The following is a 26329-nucleotide window of genomic DNA, read 5'->3' as shown; positions in this document are numbered from 1 at the left end:
AGCCTCTTGGAGACAAGGAGCCTTTCGTTAACGTCTCTGTTTTCCTCCACAGCACCTAGCACGCAGCCCTCCACGTGGTAGGCACTCAGAAAGTTTGTGTTGGACGAAGAATATTTTCTCAAGTCAGCGCTCCACGCGCAAGGCCTAAGAGCAGAAGCACCAGAGGGCGCCCACGAGTCCGCCCACCCGCCCATCCCCAGGGCCCCGGCAGGATTCAGGACTGGGTGCGGTCCTTCTGTCCCAAGCAGTTGCGCGCCCCAGCGAGAAGAGGGGGCGAGGGGAGCCCCACGTCCTGGCCCCGCCCCGCTTCTTCCCCGGAGCCCAGGCGCGCGGAGCCGCTGGGTGCGGAACGACGACACGACATCCTGTTTTTGGGGCCCGCGGCTCCGCCTGCGCCTCTGCTGATCTTGTCTTTCCCCGGGTGCTGACGCCAGCTCCCCTTCCCCCAGTCTCCGCACCCTTCCCAGGGGTCTGGGGCCTTCCCACTGCTGAATCACCGCCACCCCGCGCTCCCCCGGGGCTCGGGGCAGGGGTGGGGACTGTCCCAGCCGGACCCATTCTGGCCAAATCCCAGCCTGGGCCATCGCTCGATCCCGGGGCTTGACTGAAGGCACCAGGCCTAGGGGCGCCCGTTCTCAGCATCTTCTCGCAGGGGTGGGTGGGGGCAAGATACGGTGAGAGGGGCACAAAACCCAAGCGCCTAGGCTAGGGCCTCTGCTGGGGTGCGGGTGGCAAGAAGGAGACTGGGAGGACTGACCTTAGACGCCCTGACCTAAAGGGCCTCAGAGGTAAAGGGCTGGGGTGAGGGAGCCAGCACCCGGCCGGGGGCCAACCGGCTGGGGGCGACCCGGGGTGGGGGGGACCGGCCCGCGGACTTCCTGGTCGGGCCCCGCCCCGGCCCGGCCCGCTCCCGCGCCCCGCCCCGCCGGCGGGCCCGCCCCCCCCACTTCCTCCGGCCTCCCGCTCTCACTTCCTTCTCGAGCCCCGAGCCGCTGCCGCCGCCCCCAGCTCCCCCGCAGCGGGGAGGGCACCAGGTGAGGCCCGGCCCCGGCCGGCGGGCTGAGGGTCCGGGGGAAGGGAGCCCGGCCGGCCCGGGACTGGACGCGAGCGCAGGCCCGGGAAGTTTGGCTTCGGGAGGCCGCGGCGGGAGGTGCTCGGCTCGCTCCAAGTTGGGCGGGTGCGGCCGGCCGGGCGGGGCGGGGACGGGCACGGGCCACTGCGACCCGGCGACGGCTCCGGGAGGGTGGGGGTTCCTGTACCGATGGCGGCGATACCGGCCCCCGGGAGCCGCGAGGGACTCCTGAGGTCGGAGGGGCTCCCGCTCCGAGAGAAAAGTCTCTTGAGGGGAAGAGCTCAGAGCTGGGAGATGAGACTCAGAGATGGGGTGCCCCCAGGAGTTGCGGGAGGGCTGTTCTGAAGTGTGTTGAGGGGAAGGGGCCCCTGGGCTAGAGAACTGCTTTGGCAGTTGTGACACTTGTGAGGTAGAGAGAGAGGCTGTCTATTGCCTCTGAAGCCCTGGGCTGCGGAGAAGGAGCTCCTTCCCTGGAAGATCAAGGCCGGTCCAGACTGCAGCCCAAGGTCCTCTGTGCTCAGGAGGTGGGGGAACCCCGGTCGACCCCAGTGCTTCTCTCTGTGTGTCTCTGTCTGAAGCAAAACCTCTCCATCTCTGGAACGGAGAAACAAGTATTGTAGTGAGCAAACATCGGCTGTGCCTAGCTGGCCGATGCCTGGCACTGCTCATTGGCGGGGTAGACGGAGGAAGGAAAGGAACCAGGTCTTCCCCTGTTACAGAAGTGGAAGGGCTCTTACTCGGAGGTGCTGATCATCCTTAGCGAGAGGGCCTCACTGAGAGCAGGACTGTTTTTAGGAGATGGAGAGAATAGGGCTTCTGGGAGGCCACAAAGACTCTAGCCTTGGAAAATGATGAGCCATCTCCTAGTCTTCCCTCTCCCCCATTGTTAGTCCCTGAATTCTACATGTTATTCTGTCTTCCTCCATTCCTTCTTCAGACTCTACCCGCGAACCCTTTGTCACCCTCTTCTCGTATCCTCTTCGGTTGCTTTTCCCCCAAACACACAGTCATGCCTGGCCCCTGACCTCTCCCCTGCCCTGCTTCTCTGTCCATCCTTGTCCTCTCCCTGTGGCCTCCCTGCTCCCTTCCTTGCCCAGCTTCTGGCTCCGCACACATATCCACCCTCTTGATTCTTCCATCTGCCCTCACTGTGATGGATCCCTGTCTTCTTCCCTTTCAGTAACGAATCTCCCGCTTTGGGGAACTGGACCACCCTAGTTCAATGAGGTGGGCTGCAGCCTCCCCTTGATAAAAGTGATGAAGGGTTTGGAAAACCTGTAGATGTGTATGTGCGTGCAAGTGTCTGCATGTACATATCTTTATCTTTTGGAGACAAAATAACTGCCCTCAGCCTTGAGAGGGCCCAGAGCAGGGGAAGCCAGCAGAATGAAGGGAACCTGCATTGGGTGAGGTTGTGGTTAGGTAGGAGGAAGCAGTCTGTAGCATTCGGAGTATCAGGGTAGAGTGACACAATATTGAATAGGACTGGTGAGAGAGGCCGTGGGAAATCAAAATCTCCCAGACCCTTAGGTGCTTGGTCAAGAGGCCAGGCCTGGAGCCTGGGGGACAGCCTAAAAGTCCCTGACTCCATTGCTCACTTGTTCCAGCACCTCCTGGTGGGGAGAAGGGGACCAGGTCAGCTAGGTGTGATGGAAGGAAAGTACAGGGTTCAAGAGGGAAGACTATGGCTGGTTTAACTTCAATCTTAAATGTCTTAGTTCCAGTTCAGGAAAAAAAGAGGGGTATGAGGCAAAGGTGTCTGCCTGCTCTTTCCTGCTGCTTTCAGGGCCTGCCCAGGCCAGATTCCACGTGCCCTGGGCTGCATCAAAGCCTTGGTGACCAGGAAGCTCTCTAGAGTTCTGCTTACCCCTCTTCCTCAGGCATCCTTAATATTCCCCCTCTCACCTAAGAGCTTATTCCCTCTCTTTTGGGAGTTTCTTCCAAGTCTAACTGAAATCCAGCCTGGCTCTTTGTAAGCCTTGCTGGCTCCATTCTAGAGCCTTTGGAATGCATGCTGAGAGATCATGCTTCCCTCTCTTCTCAGGCCTACTCTGTTCATTTCTCTCCACTAGAAGAGAAGTGGAGGAGAGCAAGTGCTACTTTTGTGGGATTCCCAAGCACAGCTAGGTTTAAGGGCCATTCCTGTACCCCATTATGTCTCCTTCCCTTCTCACAGTTGTCTGTTCCCATGATTGTTTCCCACTGACATTCTGGGAGGTATAGAGTTTTGGCCCCAGCAGGAAGTCCCAAGGACCTGCATAAAAATCCCAGCTCAAGGGAGGACATATATGCAAGGAATTTCCCAGCATCAAGGCTCAGTTAGAAAACCACCCAGGAGTCCTGACTTCCCACCTACCAAACCAGTACTTATTTTAGATAACTGAGCAACCGACAGGATTCTAAGAGAAAAGATAGGATGGATGAAACAGGGGTTCTCCCAGACAAGACCTGGCCCCACTGAGCATGGAAGTCACCACCGGAAAAATATAACCAAGGTGGGGGGAATCTAAGTGGGGAAATATTTTGCAGAGGGTGGAGGTGAGGAATATGTACCTGCTGTAGGAGGCTGCCATTGAGGTCTTGGCTAAAAAAACTATGGTCAGGGTCTCTTGACATGAAGAGAAGTGACTCAGGTCAAGATCCTGGTTGAGAATCTAGGATACGGAGAGTTGTTTCTGGCAAGATGTTACGACAGATGAAGTGGCTGGTGTAAATTTTTAGGGGGTCATGAGCAGGAAGATTTGAGAGGTTGTGGCTATAGTGAGACAGTTGGGAAGATATTAGAATGCAGGTAGCTGAGCAACTGAAAAGAAGATAGGGGGCCCAGATTAAAGACCCCTCCTGCATACACAGTGTATACCTGTGAGTGGTGAGGCTCCTAGGGTTCTGTGAAGAGGGAAACCAAAGACAAAGCCTGGGCCGCCTCCCCAGAACAGATTGGTTTTCCTGTCCAGGGTCCAGCTTCCTCTTTTGTCCTCATGTCATGGGGGTAGGGCATCTCCCCCGGAGCTTGAGCCTAGAGGAGGCTCTCCTCAGCTGGGACAGAATGGCTGGCTGTCCAGTAGTGTCAGTTCTGAATCACGGATGCCCCAGCACTAGGCATGAGGGCCTGGAAGCAAAACAGGCTCAGATGTCAACCTGGCCCCTTTGGCCCATTTCCTGAAGGGATAAACCATGGTAGGGTCATCCTGAATGAGGTCAGAGCAGTGGGCCCATTCCCAGGCTAGAGGTCAGGAGACTCAGGTCCTTGTCCTGGATTTACTCACAATCCTGTATATAACTCTCGTCAGCTTTCTCTCTTGTGGCTCAGCTTCAGAAGTAAGGAGTTGCCTATCAATAGCTCCAGAGAGCATACGGAATACTGATAGCTGTGACTCTCCTTCCCTCAAGAGGCTTCTCAGAGCAGGGCCCTCTACTCTGGACCCCACCTTGAACAGGTCTAAGCAGCTGTCTGGGTGTGTGGCCCCTTTCCCCTAGCACAAGAGAAGAGGCCAGAGAGTCAGGGACTTTGCCAGGGGACAGCAACATGGGGGAGTACCCGATGCCCAGCTCCAGCTCTGCCCCACTGACAGTGGAAAATAGATGCCGGAGTTTCCTCCCTGATGTTTTTTTCCCTTGTGGAAACCCCCTCAGGTCTGGGGCGGTGTTGAAGTGACTGGGCAGCCCTGGGTCTCTGGGTATTTTCAGGTGGGGAGGCAGGATTGGGAGGATGGCACTTCTGTACAGCCTCGTGTGAAATGAGCAGAGGCAAAGGAAGTGCCACTTCACGACCTTCCGTGGGGCCCCAGGACTGCTGAGCTGCTGTTAGTGGGGAGGAGGAAGGAGGAGGAAGCAAGTGTTCAGCCTTCCTCTGTGCTGCCTGGTGGGGGAGGGGGCAGCCTCCTTAGCTCCCCCAGCCTGCTGTGTTGGCCCTGGGGCTGGCTGTGTGTGGAGCACCCCAGGTACTCCGGCACCAGTTGAAGAAGGAGAGGAGCTGGGACTGAGTGAAAGGGTCCCAGCCTCCCACAGCCCTCCCAGCTATAGCTGTCTTGGACCCTCCTCCTCCCCAGTCCCTAGTGGGTAGACTCAACTCCCTCCATCTCCTACTCTGTCTGCAGAGTGCAGGATCCTCCACGGGGGCTAAAGGGTGGAGAATGGCAAGAGGTGGAGAATTCTCCAGCGTGAATTTTTTTTTTTAAAGGCTGGGAACTAGGCTGTCTCGGGTTCTGTCCCTGCTGATGGGAGAAGGGGAAGAAAAAGCAAGACTCAGCCCTTGGCTTGGTCCCAGCCCCATGCTGACCTCATGTCTCCCCCAGCTTCCTCCTGCTAGCCCAGCTGCAGCCCCTTTGAGCCTCTTCGTACCATCCCTCTCCTACTCCCCCCTTCAAACAAACAGACAGACTGCAGAACTTCTGAAGCTGTTTCTAACACTGACCATGACCATGACCCTGACCTCATCTTTGACCAGCCCTGGTCTTCAGATATGCTCAGTCCTTAGCCTCATCAGTACCCCTTTTCCTACCCATCTTCCTCATCACCACCGGACTAGAGCTATGCCTGCTCCAACCCCTCTCACTCTTCCAGCTGAGGGACAGGGCACTCCCTCAGTTATCCTAAATCATACTCAAGGGGAGGAAGTTAGTTACCCTTGTCTAGTGTCTCCTGGGCCTGGAGGCTCTTCCTTCTTCCCAGAATCAAAGTCTGAATTGATGAGAGAGGAGGTGTGTGTCAGTCTGCAGGTTTTGCTCAGCCCTCTGCTGGGCTTGTGGAAGTAGGCAGGACAGATTTCCCTCCTCATAGTTCAGCACAATGAACCTAAATAACAGTACTGGGGGAGCTGGGGCAGAAGAAGGGATGGTGTCCTTGAGAAACTGGGGAATGGAGCTGGGCCCTGAAGGACTGGGAGGCTGTGGAGTGGGGTGACAGTGGAAGAGGAGCAGAATTCCAGGAAGAGGAACTCCATGTGCAAAGACATGAAGGACAGATTGAGTTCATTCAGCTATTTACTGACAGCCACTGCATGCCATGCTTAGCCCAGGAAGACATAGCCAGGACCTTACCCTCTAGGCCCTCCCAGTTTAGTGACAAGAGATTCAGATAAGCTTCCACGTGACTGAGATAGAATGCACCTGTGAGAAAATCAGGACCCAGACCTTGGATGGAATAAGTCATTTGTGACTTGGGTGGTTTACAAAAAAACTTCCCTGGGGAGGTGGCAGTGGTGCTTGGCTCTGGAAGACAAATTAGGGGATTCTTTGAGGCAGTTGCAGTCTTCTGAGCTGCTGAGTGGTGGACTGAAGGGTGGAAATGGGAGAGAAATGCTGGATTCTCACCAGGACAGTGAATGTGGCTACTTGATGTGTTTTACGGAAGAGAATGTGGAGGCTGCTTGTGGAGAGGATCTGGGTGATGTGGCCAGAGCCTAGGATCAGAATACCCCGAGTGATGTATGGTTAGGGTGAGTTTCAGGGAGCACTGCAGGAGGGGATCTCCCGTGTCAGGGAGGCAGATTAGAAGGCTCCAGTAAGTTCCCACTGCCTTCATACTTCCCCGGCTCTTAGGGCCTATTCCTCCCCTCCCCCGCTCCCAGTTGGGACACTTCCCCTGCTACAACTGCCACAGAGATCTGGCAATCAGGCAATACACTGCTTCCTTTCCCTCCCCCATTCTGGGCTTGCCTGGGCCACACCCCAAGACCAGTCCCCACTGGGTACAGGCTAGGCTCTGGGGACTATGCTCAGATAGGATGAGCCCCTTGGACTGTGCTCCCTGCGAGAGCCAGGTCAAACTGGTACTGGGAGGAAAGATTCTTGCCTATCCCAGTCAAAGCTTTTGGCTGCCACTCCTGTCCAGTAAGATTCAGCACTGCAATTTGGACTATGGAGGTGTCAGTCCAGTTCTGGGCTTCTGACCTGTTTATGCAGATCTCAGTAACTGAAGCAGAAGCAAGCAGATCAGAAGCCTGTTCTCAGCTTTTTGGTGGGGGAGTCGAGGACATCAAGCTTCGGTATTGGTCAGGGGGGCATCCACAAGCTAAGGAACTTGTATGTGACTGCTGCAGAAGGAGAGTGACTCAGAGCCAAAGAAGGGTTACAAGGGTGGCCATACTGTGGAAGTTCAAAGAAAGGAGGATTCAGTAGCCTCATGAGACCATGAGACTTAAGCTAGGCCTTGAGTCAGGAAGATTTGAGAGGGGACAAGGAGTGGCAGCAGAGAGAACAAGAGGAAAAGTTCAGAGGCCAGAATGATCCTGGCCTGTTTACATAGGACAGTGAAGACCCCTCTGGAGCAGGGAACTCCCATTTCAAAGTACCTGCTTAGTACATACACATTGTGTATCAATGCACTTCATCCATATAACAGCCTTATAAGGTTGATACTATTACCTAGCTCATCATGGCAGAAGTAGGATTTAAACCCAGCTCTGTGGAATGTATAGAGTACTCAGTCACTTAGTTGTGTCCAACTCTTTGTGACCCCTTGGAATGCAGCCTGCCAGTCCTCTCTGTCCATGTCATTCTCCAGGCAAGAATACTGGAGCAGTTGCCATTAACTTCTCCAGGGGATCTTGACCCAGGGATCAAACCCGAGTCTTCTGCGTTGCAAGCGGATTCTTTATCTGACTCCAAAACCTTTGCCAGATTATGAAGAACTCTGAAAGCCAAGACGAGGGACCAGGCATGATCTGAATTAAGCTGGGAATAGAAAGCCAGAACAAGTCATTATAATATGGCTAAGACTATACTAATCTGCAAATGTTTATTTACATACTAAACAAAAGTTCTTTTTTTTTTTTTTAAGTGGCCTAGTGAATAAGTTACAGTCAATCCCCCAACCCCAGGCAGGCCATTGTCCTTGTCTGGCCTCCTACAGCATTGACTGTTCCTTTATCCTGCATGGTACAGGCTAGATCCTACCTTTGGAGCATGCGCCCTCCTTAAATGAGCTATGGGAACTTATTTGACCCAGTTCAGGCCATAGGTGTTCAGAGAAAAGAGTTGCCCTGGGAGAGAGGGTAAGGGTCTGCACTATCCCTGAATGGGGAGAAGTGGGCTGCAGCCACCTCTCAGCCACCTGTGTACTCAGTGATTCCTGCCTCTTGGTATGAAAGGCTTTGCCTTTGCCACCTTCTCTGTGCAGCCCACGTCCAAGTTTATAAAGCACGGCCAGCCCTGTGCCCGGGATCCTCACTGCTGCCCTTTGAGACAGGGAGGGTGAGTTTTATAAATGAAGAAACTGAGGTTCCAGGAAGGGAAGTGAGTTACTGGATTAAGGTCACAAAGTCAGCTGGTAAGGGTCACTTGGAGGCTGTGTGATGCACTGAGGAAAGCAAAGGGCTTTGGATTGCAAAATTGGAGTCTGTGTTTCAAAAAAAAAAGGGGGGGGGTCTATGTTGGGTCCTGTGCTGACTAGCTGTGTGATGTTGAGTTATTTTAACTGCTCTGAGTTTGCTTCCTCATCTGTAAGTATGAATAGTACCAGTGAGTTGTTAGGATGAAAAAAATGTAATACCATGTGATCTGAAAGGGTTGTACCGTGGAGGACTTTTAGTCAAGAGGCAGAGTCAGCAGGTGATCCCAGGAGGTCAGAGTCAGGGATCTGGTGCCCTTGGCCCTATGTTGTAATGCCTCTGCCCTGCTAGTTTCTGGACACTACCTCCCTCGTGATCTTTTTCCGGTGTCAGTCCCTGTTCCCTCACCAGCCCGGAAGCTTCCTACTCCCTCCTCTCTCCTTTGAGGGCTGATTTACTGATTGCTGGTTGATAACCCCTCCCAAGAAAGCTGCCTGGAGCCAGCTGTACTCTGGTCTCTCAGGCCTTGTGACTGTCAGCCAGAGTCCCTTTCCTGCCTGGGCCAGCCCAGTGCTGGGCTCGAGGGGAGGAGTTCCTGGTCACACAGCCATGCCTACTCCCCTGCTTTGTGTGCAACTAAAGATTTACAGGCCTAGAGAGCATCTGCTCTTTGAGATGCTGGGTTCTCCTCAACCTTCCAGTGGACACGAGGAATGGCACCAACACCCCCTCCCCAAGATGCTGTCTCTTTTCTCCCAAGGAAGAAGCCACAGAATGCTGAGAACATGAGCGTGCCCTGACTTGGGCTCAAGTGCCAAGGTCTTAGGCGTTTGCTGATTGACTCAACCTTCCCACCCCCACCCTGTGCTCCCAGGGGCCTTTCCTATCTCCATCATCTTGTCCCCTGCCCCCAGGCTCCTTAATATCTCATCTCATCCACTTAGTATCCTTGCACAGGCTTTTTTCTCTCCATTTCACAGATTGGGAAACTGAGGCCCAGAGAGGGTAAGTGCCTCTTGCTTGGTTGCAGTGAGTTGGCAGCAGAGCAGCCCTGGGGCTAGAACTGGGCTGAGTTCTCTTGACTTCCAGTCCCAAATTCTCAAGTGCCCGAGGGTCCTTGTCTTCTTTCTGGACCCATACCCTTGAGGCCCTCTATCTGCTCTCCTGAGGTTGAACACACATTTATTCATGCAAATAAGATGGAAATATTTTTACTGTAAACCAGAGAGGCAGCCTCATAGAATGAACTCACTTCCCTCCCAGCTGGTCCCAGGGGAAGCTGGGGCTTGGGAGGAGGAGCTGGGAGGGACCAAGGCCTGGATTCTATGCAGGTTCCACACCACCAGGATTCCTTTTCTACTTTCCAGTGGTAGATATCCCCTGGCCTCTCCAAATTTGATTTTTGAGGCTTTGGGACCAATAGTTGAGAGGACAGGTTGGAGGATAAGGGTTGGCAGACCAGGGTACAGTTTTGCTGTGTATAAAGTGAAATGGAGAAGATGGGCCAGGGATGATAGTGCTTGGGTGGAGCAGGAGATAGCTAAGAGAACTGGGTGTGTCATACTGTCATACACAGAGCTGTCCCCTCCCAGGGAGCAGGGACCTGGTTGTGAGAGAGCTGCAGGGAAAGGAAGTCACATACTAGCCAGAAAAAGTCCCCCGTGGCTGAGAGGAAGTAGTCAATTAGCGGACTACCCTTGCCACAGCAGTATAAATAATCACAGGGTTTCTGGAAGCTCTGTTCTGTTCCAGAATTCGGAAGGGCAGTTCCTCACCTCGAGGCCCTGTGAGCTGCAGAGGTGACCAGGTGATGGAACGGGGACTCCTCTCAAACTTACCCCACGGATAATTACAGCAGCTGACTTATTTGCCACTTCCTGTGTGCCATGCCTCATGCCAAACACTCTCTACATGTTAGCTTATTTTATACTCTCACCAGCTCTATCCCCATCTTATAGATGAGAAAATATGAGGCTTAGGAAACTTAAATATGTTGCCTGAGAATCATATTTGACTGGTTGGTGGAGCTGTGATTAGAACCTTTGACCAGTCTGACCAGTGATGGTACTTAATGACACTGTGTTCTCTGCCCAAAAGTCCAGAAGCCCCTCAGATTCTTCAGAGGCACAAGCCGTGATCTCAGGAAAGGGATAGAAGATTAAGGGGAAAATCAAATTTTTGTCTTATTCTGCTGTTCTTGAGCATCCTTGCTTGGTCTCAGGACCTGTCTCCCATTTTGTGTCTGTCTGTCTGTGGTCTGTCTTGATGGGATTGCAGGATGGTGTCAGGTTACGAGATCTGGAGCTTGTTCCCCTCTGTAGGCCCCCATCCTTTCTTCCCAGGATCCCTAACCGAGAGTATCCCTCTCGTCTGTCCACAGGTCACTGCATCCAGAGGGGCCCAGAACGGGAAGGAGGCACAGCCTCCAGCTGCACCCACGATGCAGAGCATCAAGTGTGTGGTGGTGGGTGATGGAGCCGTGGGCAAGACATGCCTGCTCATCTGCTACACAACCAACGCCTTCCCCAAGGAGTACATCCCCACAGTGTTCGACAATTACAGCGCCCAGAGTGCAGTGGATGGGCGCACGGTGAACCTGAACCTGTGGGACACAGCGGGCCAGGAGGAGTACGACCGCCTCCGCACACTCTCCTACCCTCAGACCAACGTGTTTGTCATCTGTTTCTCCATTGCCAGCCCGCCCTCCTATGAGAATGTGCGGCACAAGTGGCATCCAGAGGTGTGCCACCACTGCCCTGATGTGCCCATCCTCCTGGTGGGCACCAAGAAGGACCTGAGAGCCCAGCCTGACACCCTGCGGCGCCTGAAGGAGCAGGGCCAGGCACCCATCACGCCGCAGCAGGGCCAGGCGCTGGCCAAGCAGATCCACGCTGTGCGCTACCTCGAGTGCTCGGCCCTGCAGCAGGACGGCGTCAAGGAAGTGTTTGCTGAGGCTGTCCGGGCTGTGCTCAACCCCACGCCTGTCAAGCGTGGGCGGTCCTGTGTCCTCTTGTGACCCTGGCACTCAGCTTGGAGGCTGCCCCTGACCGACCGCCCCCCCCAACCAGTTGTGCCTTTGTGCCTTGGCGCCTTGTCTGCCCCCAGCTGTGCCTTAAGGACTAATTCTGGCACCCCTTGCCAAGGGGGCTCCCCGAGTGCCTTTTTCTCCTGAAGGAGGCCCACAGGGAGAGGGGCTTTGGGCCCTGCCCACTCTGCTTGGGAACACCAGGTATTCTTGAGAGCTCACCCAGGCCGAGGATGGGCCCCTCCCCAAGAAGCCAACCAGGTGCCCCCTCCCCACTTCCCCCTACTGACCAGATGTTGCTGCCTATTGTGGTGCCTTCTCTCAGGTTAGGAGCGCTCTGCCATCCCTAACCTCTCCCTCGCTGCTCTTCGATTGCTCCGCCCTCATGATGCGCTCTCCCTGCCCCAGAGAAGGAGCCACAGAATCCTAAGAAGATGAATGTGCCCTAACCCACCCTCATGTGCCTAAGCCTTAGCATCCGCTGACTGACTCAGCCCCACCCCCACTCCCTCCGGGCTCCTGGGGGCCCCTCCTACCCCCATCAGCATCAATAAAACCTCCTGTCTCCATGGCCCTGGCTCCTCCCTGTGTGCTGGGCATTGGGGGTTGGGCAGGGACCAAGCATGGGCTAGGGCTCCCCAGAGACTGGGAGCCTTTTGTTTCCTGCAAGAGGGGACAGGGGACAATAGACTTCATTGTGGTCCCCCCACCCCCCAATTTCCCTAACAAAGCTCTGGGCTCCCTTGGAGGGGCCCGTCTTGTGGTGGGGCCCAGCCACAGATTCTGCAGTAGTCTGGGATGCAAAGCAAGAGGAGAAACTTCCTTATCTAAGGACCATAAAGGGAGAGGCTGAGTCATCAGCCTGCAGGTAGGTGCTCTCACAGTCATGCACCTGAGAACTGTCCCCTTATACCCCCACGGGGACAAATCTTTACTGACAGTGTTGAGGCTAGCACTCAGGCCTTTGCCTCAACCTAAGGCTCTCCCAGGTATCAGAGCTTCCAAACCTGGAGTCACTGCAGAGAAAGTCACTCCTGCTCATCAAAATCAGCTTAGACTGTAGGAGAGTCCAAGGCCTAAGTGTGTGTTTGGGGTCAGGGGGTCAGGGAGGGATGCCACATGGAATCATACCAGTCATAGACTATTCCCTCTGTCCTGGAGCCTGTTCCCCACTTCAGTTCCATTAAACAGAGAGATGAGCCTCCAAACAAGTAAGCCTAGCCCAGACTGTTGACAAAAAAAAATTTATTTCCCTTTGAAATAAAATGTACACCCCAAAGAGCACAGGGCCTAAGGCAGGAGGGAGGATGGGGGGGAACACCAGAGAGCCCGTTTTGGGGCAGGAATCTGCCTCTGAGCCCGCTACCTGGCACCTTTGCCAAAGAGGAAGTCTTAAGTCAGCAATTTCAGAAGGGAAAGGAAATACATGTTGTGCCAGGGCTTTTTCTGGAGGTCATCCTTTAGGTACAGACCACCACCTCCACAGGGAGAAACAGAATGGCAGAGCCCTCGGAAATCATACACTCCCCCCTACCCCGTTGCACCCCTGCTTCATCCACACAGACATATGGAGGCACAGCTAGGGAAGGGCACACACCAAATCACAGGTGAAGTCAGGACTAGGACACCTGGGCAACCTTAGCAAGGGCCTGTGGTCACAGGCCAGAATGTGCAGAGCAGATGATTAGCAGGAGTCAAGTGAATGACCCCGTGGGGAGAAATGGCTGTGGTTTTCTGGTAGCAGCCACTGCTCAGTGGTCCCTGACCTCAGCGAGAGGTGGCTGTGTAAAGGCCAAGAACCGGATGGTGGTTATGAACCTCAGGACTTTTTTTAGCACCAGATGGTGGAGCTCTCCTGCCAGCTCAGCTTCTTGGGGCTTCTCAGGTACAAGTGGTGCTGCTTAAAGGCCTCTGTGCCTACACATGGAGTGGGGGAAAGAAGAACCCAGCAGGGCTGGGTGAAACCTTGTCCTGGGCCCTTCCTCCCTTCTTCCCCTCTCCCCTAGCTTCAGTAGGGCTCAGAGAGGACACAGAGGGTGAGGGAAGGCCAGAGTGGTATCTTGTTCCTAGTTTCTGGGCAGTGGGCCTCCTCCCCAGCAGGAGGAGAGAAGGGTTTAGAACCGTTTTTCCTCAGGCTGGGAGGTGATGAGCAGCTCCTTGTTCCCGAAGTCCCACCACGCTGTCATGTGGAACGCCATGTTTGTCAGGACGACCGTGTACTCCAGGATGGCAAAAATGGTGTATACTGCAGCAAGGACACAAGGAACAGGGCCTGATCAGCTAACTTCTCAACCCTCCAGCGGCCTCTTGCTAGATTACCACCACCACCGCATCACTACGCAGAGTCTGGAACACAATGGCAGGCAGCCCCCAAGTTCACTGCCCTATCACACATGACACAGGAAGCATCACAGCTGTCCCAGGGCCACTGTGACCACCCAGGAATCCTCGCCTGGTCTCACCTCCAGCCTCACAATACATGTTGTGCCGAAAGTAGACAGCCAGAGCCGTGAAGAAGGAGACGAAGTTGATGATGAAGAGCCGCTGCTTCCAGTTGTAGGACTTGCGGTCCTAGGGGAAGAGCTCTGTGACCATTCTGCAGCTTGTTAGATGTGTGTGGACAGTCTCCCCTCTTGGCCCCAACTCCTGGGCTGAGTCTTACCATCCTTGGTCATGGGAGGGGACACAGGCATGGGCAGCAGGAATGATGGGCATTTCATAGCCCTGCATTTGGGGGTGTAATGAGGCCAATGAGGCAGTGGGTCCCTCCCATTTCAGGGGGACAGAGTAAGTTACCCGGATTTATCTACCAACCCAACACCTCCAGATACTGTGAGGAGAAGAGAAGCGGCGGGGCGAGGGCGGGGGGGGGGGGGTGGTGGTGAGACTGGGATGATTACAGACCACAGACCAGGACTCAGCGTTCCTAACCTGCTGCAGCCTAGGTGCTGCCCCTCCCTCTACTCCCATATGGAGCCTCCATCTCTTCTAGAAATGTTCTCCAGTTTCTCACCCTACCCAAAGCACCCCAGATTCTGACCCATCACCCTTCCCCTGTCCCCAGGTCCAGCCCTAGCCCCAGTTCGCCACAGAACTCCAGTTTCCACCTCACCGTTACCCACATCCTGAGGACGAGTGTCCTTGATTGTCCTCTGGGCCGCCTGGAGCCCCACTAGGGGTAGACCGTACCTCTTGACTTACTGTGTGCTTCTTGGTCAGCCGCCAGAGGATGCAGGTGAGGAGCATGTGACTGAGGGATGAGGCGATGAAGACAATGAAAGCATTTTCATGGATGGCTGGAGGGAGAGAGGAGGATTGGGAGCATGTCCTGCAGGGAGCACGCAAAGCCCCACGTTGGGAGGTCCTGGGCAGGGAGGGGGCAAGGACATCCCTTCCCCGAACCCTTCCCCGCTCCTTCTTCCCTTGTCTGGACACCCACTGAAGTCCTCAGAAGAGGAGACGTAGGTGAGCACTAGCAGCGCGACGTTCTCCACGACATTGAGGCCGAAGTTGAGGCGGCAAAGCGGGCGGTAGCCGGCACACGGGGAGGTGCAGCTGAGGTAGTGGTTCCAGTAGGCGAAGGCCACCAAGAAGCGGGGCGCTGAATGCAGACCGATGCAGAAGCGCCACACGTAGCGCTGGGGCACCTCTCCGCCGATGGCCGAGCTCACCGACGGCAGGTAATTGGGCACCTAGAGAGTTGTAACCCATCTGGGCACTGACCCCCTGATGCCCCGCCCACCTTGAGATCTTTCTCTTCCAATAATCACCTTGACACTCAGAAGGTTCTGCTCCAGTCCCCTCCCTCCAGGAAGTCCTCCTTCAAAGCCTCACAGCTCTCCAGGGAGACCTCCCCTTCCAGGTCCCAGGTCCTCCTGTGCCTGGTTCTGACTCCCCAGCCAGCCTGGGGTTCGTGTGGGTGCAGAGTGGGACCGTCTCCATCTCCCTACAGACAGCTGCGAAAGCTACAGCCAGGTTCAGACGTTCTCTGGGCCCACAGCACAGGGCTGTGACCTGGATAAGGAACTGTGGTAGGGTCCATGAGCCCAGCATCCCAGATTCAGTCCCAAGGACGGAAACATCTGAGCCTCCTTGGGACAGAGCTGGATTCACTTCCCAACCGGGCCTTTCCTGACTGCTTTCAGTTCACTTGTTCTTTTGGTCAGGGGTAGAAAGGTGATAGAGGGTGCTGGGAGATCCCAAGGGAGCTGGGCCAGAAGAATACCTCCATTCTGATCATGTTGAAGAAAGTGGGTGTTTCTAACCTGGTGTAGTCTAAGAAAATGACCCTGTTCTTATGTATATCTCTCATCCATTTTTCTCAAAGCCTCGAATTCCTCATTTCTTAAGGAACTGGAATGTCATTCTTTGAAGCTGAGGAAGGAGGAGATAATATCATACAACTGCAAGGACCGGTGTGTTGTTTATACAAGAGAGTGAGAGAATGCAGGGTAGGTAAACAGTAGTTTTGATGGGAACAGGAAGACCTTGAATGGGAGGAGGATCTCTTAGACTCCAATGCCTAAAGCAGTGTGCCTCAAACTTTAATATGCATACAACCCATCTGGGATTGTGTGAGAATGCAGAAGGTCTGGAATCTGAAAATCTGCATTTCTAAAGGACTCCATAACTATGGAAGTCTGTTGCCCACACTTTCTGTGGACTCTTTTATTTTTTTATTTTTATTTTTTTTTCTGTGGACTCTTTTAGACCTTCAACAAGAGCCAGAGCAGTACCAGAGCCCAGAAACCCAGAGAGCGAATGACCCTGCTGTGATGATAGCAGGACCAGTCTTCATAGTGGAGTTCTGGAAGATCCCTTCCTGTCTGCCAGTGGGGATGCTGAATGGACCTCAGAGTGGCTGGGAAGGCAGGCAATGACAGAAGCAGCTCACGGGGCCGGGGAGGGCCTGGGGTGGGACCAGCCAGAGCCTTCTCAAGCCTTCACAGAAAAGGAGATGGATTCCCCCCAGCACTGTCAGAGGCAGCTCAGTGCAGAGCTTTCAGAGTGTGATGCTCTCAAGGTACAACTTGAGATACTAAAGCTCAAGATCAGTCTCAGATATTCAGTGATAAGGCAGCTTGGAGGCAATGAGTGTGCATCCCAGCTCTGCCTTTCTAAGCTGGGTGACCTTGAGCAAGTCACTTTACCTCTCTGAGCTTTTCCTCATTGGCAAAATAGGGATATCACCTGCCTTGCAGGGTGATGGTGAATACTAAATACAATGTATGCAAGGCATCTGCAGTGAGTATAAGCAATGGCTTTCAGAAGACAAACTTTCCTGAAAAGCCTGCAAAAAAATATGTGATCTATGTGGCTACTGACCATGGGAAGGCCGGCTTCTGAGTGACAGGTGGGAGTCATATCTGGACTGGACACTGCTGAGACCTCCAAGCCTCTTCACTTGACTTTCCTGCTTCTCTGGGTAGGTCCCCTGTGTAGGGTTAGTGGGAGTGTTGTCTTCACTTCCTAGAATATTCATTCTGAAAACTCCTGCCCCAACCTCAGCTACTTTAAGAACTGTACCAACATCTAAGGCTGGGCTGGGAGAACTCAGAGCACTCAAGGGCCCAGAACCCTGACTGATGCTGGGAAATAGGTAAAGGGTAGAGATGACACAGAGTTTGGGGGGATGCCTCAGGAGGATTAGAGAATTAGGGCCCTGTGGCTACTCGTCCCATCCTCGCAAGCTCCTCTCAGGTTAGGGGTGGGCACAGCATTCAAAGAGTAAGAACTGCCTCCCTCATCAACTCACTCAAACTCTCTCTCTCTCACACATACACATACACAATCAGGTATAGGTACTCATATTCACCCCTGCCATCCCAAGTACTAACGTTCCCTACTCACCAACTATGCCAGCAACAAGCAACATAGAATCTATCAGAGCCTAGGTACACAGTACCCAAATCCCCCTCCCCAAAAAGCCCAGAGCTAAGGGTACTGAGAGATGGGAGCATAATTCCTTTCCCCAAGAGAAGAAACCCTTTGGCCTGGAGGACATGACTCAGTGGATCTATGGCAGGGCAGCAGATCAGAAATTCACACGGTGTAAAGGGAAGGGGTCCAAAAACTTCCTTATCATAGCATCTCATGTTTCACCATTAGAGATTCATTCTTTTGGCCTCAGATAAAAGTCCCCTGACTTTTATGGATGACCTTTCTTTATTTCCTACCACCCATTCTCTTCCCTATCCCTTGCCAACTGGATAAAAACTCCTATTCCTATCACAACGCAGAGTACTAACCACTATATGTTCACAGCTCCCATTTCTATCAGAACTACCTGCTACTCCTCTCTGAACTCCATCCCCTCTTCTCTAACCTCATAGTCCCCATCTCAGCTGGAACCTCCTGTACCATGAACTAAAGCCCTGTACCCTGCTCTTGCCCTGCTGCCCTTAAATCTGTTCTGCACACAGGAGCCAGAATGGTCTTCTAAACCTCAAATCTGATCATGTCCCTTTCTTGCTTAAAATCTTTCCAAAGCTCCCCATTGTCCCCTGGATAAAATCAAAAGTTGTCAACCTGGCACTCATGAAAATCCTTCTTCACCCCTACAGCAACAATTCCCAACCACACCACCCCTACCGGACCCTCACTCCCCTCCCCTCACCCCGACCGTCACTCCAGGAAGGAAGTCTCTGATTTCTGAGCTGGGTGAAGAGCTTCTTCTGAACCCACCAACTCTGTGCTCCTTTTATCACAGAAGGAATCTCATCTCACAGTCCTGGGAACATCTGTGCCTAAGTCTGTCTCTTGCAGGAATAAGATGCTAAGGGCAAGTCCATGTTCAACTCCATGCCCCTGATACAGAACCTGCGTCCCTCTGGGCCCTCAGGAAAGGCTTGGTGGACTGCTCTTAGAAGCAGGGACTCCTTCTAGGTTTCCAGCTGGCAGAGCTCTGAGGATTCAGGTTGTGGGGCCTGAGATTGCCAGAGGAGAAACCAAGCTAGAAGAACCCAAGGCAGGGCTGGGGTCTTCTAAGGTCAGACCTCTTGTCTGGGCTAAAGCCACTCATTACTTCTCCTCACTCCTGGCCTCATCTTAGCCCACAGTCCTGGCTTCTTTTCCAGTCTGGTCTTTCTTCAGCCCTCTTCTCCCTTTCGAGATCTCTCCTGCCTATTCCCTCTCTCTTCCCTTCCCCCTCCTCCCCTTCTGCCACCTTGTACCCTCTACAGTCCTCTTCTAGTCTTGGAGGACTGTGAATCTACTTTCCCTGGCTCTCTCTCCCCAAAACACACCCCCTGACTTCCCCCGACCCCACCATCCTTTTATCCCCCTCCCCTCTCACCCTGTGCCTTCTCTCCGACTATGACATTCTACCCTTATCACCATCTCTTGAACTGGCCCTGACCCAGGCACTGGGGAGCCTGGCACTCACCCCACAGTCAGTGGCCACTGTGTACTCAAAGTGGAACACCAGAGACCAGATGATGCAGAAGAAGAAGCCGAACGCAGGGAAAGTGATGACCCATGAGACCATGGCTTTGAAGCGGAGCTGGAACACGGTCCCATCGGGGTCCAAGGGCTGGGAGGCCGCAGAGAACATCCTGTAGGGAGTGGTGCTCAGGCAGGGCAAGGGACAAAACTTGGGGCCTGGTGGGGATACCTGGGCCTGGGAAAGTGGGGCATTTTCTAGAGCTAGCTCCTCAGAGGGCAGGGAAAAGGCAGAGTAAAAGAGTAGGAAGGGCATAAAGGAAAAAGAAAAGTGCAGAAGAGGAGGTATAAGGAGGAAGGGCCAGGACAGCAGAGAGAGGCAGGGTCAGCTCATAGGAGTCCCCTTGGCACACTGCTCTTGTAGGTTCACCTCTGGAAGAGTCTGGAGAATCGAGGCTCCCAGTGGCCTGCACATGGGACTTCTGATGGCCTGCCTCATTCCCATGACCCTCAGGAAAAGGGTCAGAGGATGGAAGGGTTATTCTTCCCATATCACAGAAGGGAAGACCGAGGCCCAGAACTATGCAAGGATCAAACATTAGGACTAAGGCCTCTTGCCACCTGACAGCTTAAGTCTCCAAGCCAAGGTCTTCTTCAGGGCAAGTAACCCAGACAAAGGACCCTTGGCTCAGAGTGGCCCAAGCTCTCCTACTGACCCTGTCTGACCACATTCCTGCTCTTCACCCAAGTTCAACTAGGAACAATGGGAGGGCCCAGAACCTATTCAACGGGACCACAGGCTATCCGCCATCCCACCCCCAGGCTCAGAATGATCTAAGCCTCAGGCCAGCAGGATCCTGACCCTCAAGATACCAGGGTCTCTCCAGGGGCCCAGAGTTTTATCTTCTTCCTCTCTGAGAAGACCATGTCACCCAATTGCAGGTTTTCAGGAATCTGGGGAATCATAGGATTCTTTGCTCAGGTTGAGCCTGCCATGCTGGGCCAGAGTCAGGAAACAGAGACCCAGACTGAGGGGGTGGATTTTTTCTGCTCCCTTCTTCCCCTGGACAGAGAATGCCCTCCCAGACTCCCCTTGACCACCATGACCCTTCAAGCTGGGCTTCCTTCTGGGGGGCAGATGGAGATGGCTTTGGATTAAAAGGCCTAGAACCAAATCTCCCTATGGGAATCAGACCTCCCTCCATTAAGGGAACCCCAGTCCACACTGGTCCAGCTCAGTTTCGGGGAATTGGGGTGGGGGTAGGCATACGAAGGGACACTCACACTGGGTGCTGAAGGATCCGGGGCTTGGGTTGAGGGCTCTAGCCAGACTGAGACTGCTCTAAGACTTCAGGGTCCCACCCCCAGTTCCCTAGGGCCTGCCTCCCGCCCACAGTGCCCCGATCTCCACGCCTGCTGAGGCACACAGCCTTCCCAGGACCAACAAGGCCATGTCATAAATCCCAGAACACTCTGCAAAGGTAAGAAGTGATAGCGGCCAAGGTCAGCCCACAGCAGATCCCTTTGCCAGAGATGGGGGTGGGGTCCAGGGATGTAAGCAGGTTTCTGGGAAGGGAAAGGGACAAAGCAGAATAGGATTTAGCCCCTTTGTGTTCGAGCAGGACTGAATATGTCTGCTGGGCCCCATCAGAGAGCTAGCTAATCCTAAACAATAGATTCAGGGTCCAAAAGAAATCTGGAGGGGGCTGAACATGAGGTATCAGTGACCAGCCTGCACCTGTGCAGAAACAGCTAGTGGCAGCACAGGCTGCATTCACAGAGGTCTATCAGCCAGTAACAGGAACAGAACAGTCCTGTTTGGGGCTGAACTGCTCAGGCCATAGGAAGTCCTATGCCCAGATCAGGGCCTCGAAGAGAATAGTGATCAACTGGGCCAAGCCCAGGGGCATGTGTCTTATAAGGATTGCCTGAGAGACTCGGAACCATGCTACCTAAGAAGAGAAAACTCAAGGGACCCTGCATTACTGCCTTCCCATCTCTGCAGGGCTGTCTGGAAGCCAGGTGGAAAATGTAGCTCTGAGGGTCTTAAAGCAGAGCCAGAGCTAGGACAGACACCCACCAGAAAGAGAGGGTGTGCTCACTGTGAGAAAGAGCTTGCTAATTGTTAGTTACTAAGTCTCCTTGGAATCGGCTGCCTGGAAAGGAGAGAAGCCCCACCCCCCCATCACTGGGGACATGCAAGCAGAGGCAAAATCATCTAATTACAGACTAAAGATACTTCTTTAGTATCTGGGTGAGAAATCCAGATCATATATGAAAATCTCCATGTGGATCCATCACAGTACTCCCAGGGAGTAGGGACAAAATATCCCTGGGGTCCCTAGGCCTAGTCCTGCCCAAGAGAGGCCAAGTACCCTTCCAGCAGCTACCTATGCCTTAGCTCCCCAAGGAGTATGTTGAGAATGGGTTATAAGTAGGCTGAGGTTATTGATCCCATTATCCCTTGGAGCCTGCCACAAGGGCCAGAGCAAACAGCCTATTCCGTCTAACTTCATATGCTATACAAATATTATAATTTCCCATATGGACTATGACTGCATTATATCATGCCTTCCTTTTCCCAGGGCAATGGGCTGCTGTGTGCTGGGGTGGGAGGCAGGTGTCCTATCCATTTATTCAACAAATACTTTCTGATTCAGACGCAATGCCCACCTTCAAGGAGCTCCCAGCCTAGTAGGAAAGAGAGACACAAATACAGCATGACAGAATTGTATGAGAGAACACCAGTTCTATGAGCACTCAGAGGAGGGAGTGATTAAGCTTGCCCCATGGAGGCTAGACAAGCCTATCGGAAAGAAAAGACACCTGAGAAGGGTTTTGCAAGATGAAGAGGAGTTGGCCAGGGTAAAAGAATACTGGATGCATTATCTGAAGTGAGAACCAGGTCAGGAGAGGCTGTTAGATGAATCCTTTCTGATCATCTGCTTCAGATCAACTGGTCATCCCTTTTCCTTCCAGTCCTCTTCTTTCTGACAGCTCCTAGTTCTAAGTCTCACCAGACTGGCTGCCAACTCAAGGCCCACATCCACCCACTGACAAATCAAGAAGAAGGAAAACTTCAAGACATAGGAACAGATGAAGTGGGCCCCCACACCTGCCAGTCAGATCCCAGTCGTGGTTGTACCCCATATTCTCGAGCAGATGCTCTCTATATGAAGGTGGGAAGCTCAGCTATTTGGGGGCCTTCTGAGCTCTCTGTGCGGCTAGTCCAAGGGTTCATGTCCTCTTTCCCACTTAGAGACCCTTGGCTAACTTTCCCTCCTGCCCTGTCTTCCAACTTAACAGTCTCCTTTTCCTCTTCCTCCTTCTGCTCCTCACGCTTCATATTTCCCAAACCATGTTCCCATCTCCTCTACTTGGAGTTCTACACTAACCCTGAGGGGGAGAACAGGAATTCTGAACCCTGTTTTAAACATGGGGAAAGTGAGGCTGTCCCTGAGTCTCAAGTAATACAGAGTCAGCAGATGAACTAGGAAGATAATAAAGGTTCACAGAGGTCTTATCCCATTTACTCCAATAATCTACAGAGAAAGAAATCACAACTTTCTTTATAGCCCAACATGCCATATCCCTATCCAAGAGGGTATATGGACACCTAGGGTACCTCAGAGGTCATGGGACCTACCCCAGAAAACATGTACATACATATAATCAGGTCCCCAGTCAGGCACAGATATAGTCTCTCTCTCACACAGACCCCAGTCAAAGCCATTATAGTCATGTCCCTCACAGTTAACACACACACTTACATAATCACGTTCCCATGGAGACAAGCGCAGCCCACAACAGAGCCACACTAAGAAGCCCCAAGTGCCCTCTAGCCCAGTCTTATTCTCTACCCTCCAGAAAACCCTGGGGCTGCTGAATCTGCCCCTCTGTGAAGTAAGGATTGGGTTCTGGGTTCTGGAGCTACCCAACTTTAGGGACCCTGGCCCCCAGTGACCTCCATGAAAGGTAGAGGGAGCCTAGTCCTTGGGACCTCCATTTGCAGGCACCCCCAGCAGCCCAGTAATGCGTGACGGCTAATTCTGTTACAAGAGACTCAGGATTCAAAACAGATCCGATTAGGCCTGAATACAAGGTATCAATGCCCCCCCCCAAAACAAACCCTACCCCACAGTGTGTGGCCGTAGTCTCCTTGAAGTGGAAGAGCAGGGACCAGAGGACGCAGAAGAGGAAGGCGACAAGTGGACAGCAGACCGTGACCAGGGCCACCAGGGTGAAGCGGAGCCGGACCAGGGTCCCATCCCGGTCCAGCGGCAGTGGAACCTGGTACATCTTGTCAGACCTGGGGATGGAGTGGTGTGCTGTCAGGGCCCAAGGTAGTGAGGCTGGTACTCAGTGGGGAAGCCAGCCCTTGTGCTCAGTCCTCAGCTTAGCTGTGGGGTGGGGGGAATCTGAGAAGGAAGCCACCGAGCCCCTAAGCTTGGTCAGCTACTGCCCAGGACGAGGAAGATGGACTCAGACTCCCATAAGAACATTCACCCTCCATTTCAGAGGAAAGAATGAACCAAATCTATGCTAAGATGAAGCTTGAGTAAGTCAGGAAAACTTCTCATCCCTATCCCTGGCTTGACAGGAGCTGGTTGAACTAGTCTGTCTTGTTTCAGGAACCAATCCTAAAACCTCCCAGGGGTCAGAATGGCCCATCTCCTCCCACAGACCTTGGAGCCTCCATGTTTCAGGGCCTCCCATAGGCTCTCTCTGCTTCATCCACTGGCTCAGGACCCTTCTGCACCTTCAGTCCCTTCCCAGGCTCTGTGTGCTCTGTGTGCCTGCATTGCAGTCCACAGTGGCAAGGCCTCCATGGAAGCCAGCAGAGCACCAACCCCCTGCCTGTCCCCACCCGCTGCCTCACGTGTTTAGAGACTGAAAGGCTTTGCAGCATCAGGCCTGGTGCTAGCCTAGGCTTGCTGTTTGCTGAAGAGAGCTGCCTGGTCAGCTTCTGGAGGCTTCCCAGTCCCCAGGGGCCTGTCCACTCTCCTCCAGAAACCAGGTAAGGTCTGAGGTCTGCTCCCCTCCAATGAGATGAGGATATCTAGGGTCAGGCCTTATACTACCAGCCAAGTATACACCAGCAATCCTAGTCTAGCCCCAACCCCAGGGCATAGAAGAGGACACTGAGGCCAAGAGACTGGCAGGACTCAGGGACTGGAGTGGCTCAGGGTCACAGAGCAAATAGAAGGAAGAGCCAGCAGTGAGGCGACATGGCGCTCAACATCACACACTGCACTCTGGCCTTCCTTGACCTCCCCTCTCTGGGCCAGAGCTCTGGGCAGAAGGGTCAGGTAAGGAGGGGAAAGAGAAGGGGAAACTGTCCCTAGGAGGAAAAAAGCTAAAAAACCAAATCCTATACAGATGAGTTAGCCCTGTTCCCATTTTAAAGACAGAGAAACCAAGACACAGAGAGAGGAAGATCCTTTCTCAAAACGACATGCTGAGCCTGAGGGAAAGCCATCCTCAGAACTTAGGCGTCCTGTTGCCAAACTATGGCTGACTCAGATACACAAAGAGCACGCCCTTCTGGACTCCAGGGCCCGGCCTGGAGATCAAGCTCCAGCTCTGCCTGGCCCCGCCCTCAGGAAGAACCCTGACCACCTGGAGGCCAGCCTCCTCCTGGAATCTGGAAAACGCCAGGTGGATATGCTTCTCATCCATCTTCCTCCACCCACCTCTCTGCCAGGCTCTGTCAGGCAGCCTGCCCCAACTGCTCAAGCTCCAGTACTTCCAGGGGGCCAGACACTTCCCAGGGAGTGGTGGAAGTGACTCTGGTGGCCCTCCCAAATCAAGCACATTCTGACATTGTTTGGATCATCCCCAAAGACCTTCCCCACCCAGCCCAAATCCAAATTCTGTGGTTGTAATGGTACTAGTGCCCCTTTCCAACATCCCTTCCTGAAGCCAGCTGCTCTGGATCACTCAGGAATCACTGGGACCCCAAAACTGAAGAGCAGATCCTCAGGGAATGAATAGGCAGTGCCTAAGGCAGGGGATGATAAGATTTCAGGAATAGTCTGTTCCATTTCCTGGAGGTATACCTAACCTCCCTTTTAGCTGTGTGACCTTGGGCAAGTCACCTAACCACTCTGGGCCTGTTTTCACAGTTATACAACATGGGATTGTGTGATCTGGATTACTAATAAGTCCATACCAACTGGGTCATTCTACTGTCCCAGGCCTCAGGACAGGAAGCTCCCTATCTGAAGGGCAGCTGTTCAGCTCCAGTCAACTCTAACTTCTACACAGGTATTACTTCATTGAAAACTGCTTTCTCAGGAGTATCCCTAGTTTATTTCCAGAGATCCCCAAACACCTTTTCAGGCTCCAGTCCAAAATCCACACTTACTGGATGAGTACTAGACACCCTGCTCAGAACTAGATATACATTGTTTCTTTAATCTTCACAATATAACTCTATGAGGTAGGCACTATAGCCTGTATATTTCCATTTTACAGAAGAGGAAAGTGAGGCTCAAGGAGGTTAACACTCGCTCAAGGTCATAGGCTAATGAGTGGCAGAACTGGGATTTCAAACTCATCTATGGGGTTGCAAAGCACCCCCGCACCTCCCTCCTGGTAGAATCTGGACCAGGAGTCGCTGCGGAGTGAAGCGGGGAGAGCTCACTCCTGCACATCGGGCCCATATCGGGGAGCAGTGGGGAAAGGGGTCAGCTCAGCCAGCCAGGAGAGGAAAGCAGCGGTTCCTGGGCAGGCGGCGGGACCCCTACAGCCTGGGGCCCGGCCCTGCGGAGGCCAGACCGCGTGACCGAGCTCCCCCAAGTGGGGCTGCCCGGCAGCCCCGAACACCCATCCTCATACTCACCCAGGCTGCGGCGGCGAAGAGGCCGCGCCGGCGCAGGCCGGGAGCCGCCAGCACCGGGGGGAAACCCAGGCCGGGCCCGGGGGGCGAGCGGCAGGGGGCGGGGCGGAGCGGGAACGGCGAGGGCGGGGCCGGCGCGCTCGAGGCGGAACTTGGCAAGGAAACTGAGCCCAATTGCTCTGCTGGCCCCTCCCCGCTTCTGCGGCCCAGGACCCAGAGCTGTCCCCCTTAATCTGGCGTCCCTTCATGCCATGCCGATCCAGCCCTGGTCTGCCCCACTAATTCCGGCTGCGTGGGGACAGCCGGAAGAGCCCCGGACAACTGGGTTTGACACGCTGGATAAGCCACCTCGTCACCTTACCTCTCAGCAGCGTTCCATCACCTGTTGAAAGAACATACAGTTAATTCAGGAAGGCCCCGAATTCTCTCATTTCCTGACCCCGGTGTCTATCCACCCCCCACCCCAATCTAGACGAATTATCCAGCTATCTAGCTTCGCCCTTTTAAAACACTAAACCAGTTTTGGCCCCAGCCTGGCGCCCGTCCCCTAAACTTGACTCCCCAGAACCCAATGCATTTCAGCAAAGGGAAGAGCACATAATAAGGAGTGAGATCCCGTGGGGCCCACCCCCGAAACTCTGGGCCAGAGCTATTCCTGCCCTTGATCAGGAGAGGGCGCCTGGTCACATCTTTAACAAGACAGAGAGCTGATCTTCCTTCGCCCAGTCCCAGGTCTCTCTT

General features: G+C 53.8%; 2 protein-coding genes across 8 annotated transcripts; one reads left to right on the top strand and one right to left on the bottom strand.

Annotated features, from left to right (window-relative positions):
* RHOG (ras homolog family member G) lies at positions 940-11938 on the top strand. Its single transcript, XM_018059437.1, has 2 exons — positions 940-1034; positions 10723-11938. Exon 2 carries the CDS (start codon positions 10783-10785, stop codon positions 11356-11358), a length of 576 nt encoding a protein of 191 aa, XP_017914926.1. The 5' UTR covers positions 940-1034; positions 10723-10782; the 3' UTR covers positions 11359-11938.
* On the bottom strand, positions 12596-26111 carry PGAP2 (post-GPI attachment to proteins 2). Of its 7 annotated transcripts, none has more exons than XM_018059433.1 (7): positions 25950-26111; positions 22882-23056; positions 18752-18920; positions 14807-15059; positions 14557-14663; positions 13830-13938; positions 12596-13612 (listed from the first exon to the last, which is right to left on the bottom strand). In XM_018059433.1, exons 2-7 carry the CDS (start codon positions 23013-23015, stop codon positions 13482-13484), a joined length of 903 nt encoding a protein of 300 aa, XP_017914922.1. In that variant the 5' UTR covers positions 23016-23056; positions 25950-26111; the 3' UTR covers positions 12596-13481. The 7 variants fall into 7 exon arrangements, with proteins under 7 accessions (XP_017914922.1, XP_017914925.1, XP_017914921.1 ...); XM_018059436.1 differs by having other exon boundaries at positions 18752-18935; positions 22877-23056; positions 25950-25963; XM_018059432.1 differs by lacking the exon at positions 25950-26111 and adding an exon at positions 25592-25695.

This window comes from Capra hircus, chromosome 15 (assembly GCF_001704415.2).
Source record: "Capra hircus breed San Clemente chromosome 15, ASM170441v1, whole genome shotgun sequence".
NCBI classification, from domain to species: Eukaryota; Metazoa; Chordata; class Mammalia; order Artiodactyla; family Bovidae; genus Capra; species Capra hircus.
This window is presented reverse-complemented; position numbering and strand designations above follow the sequence as displayed.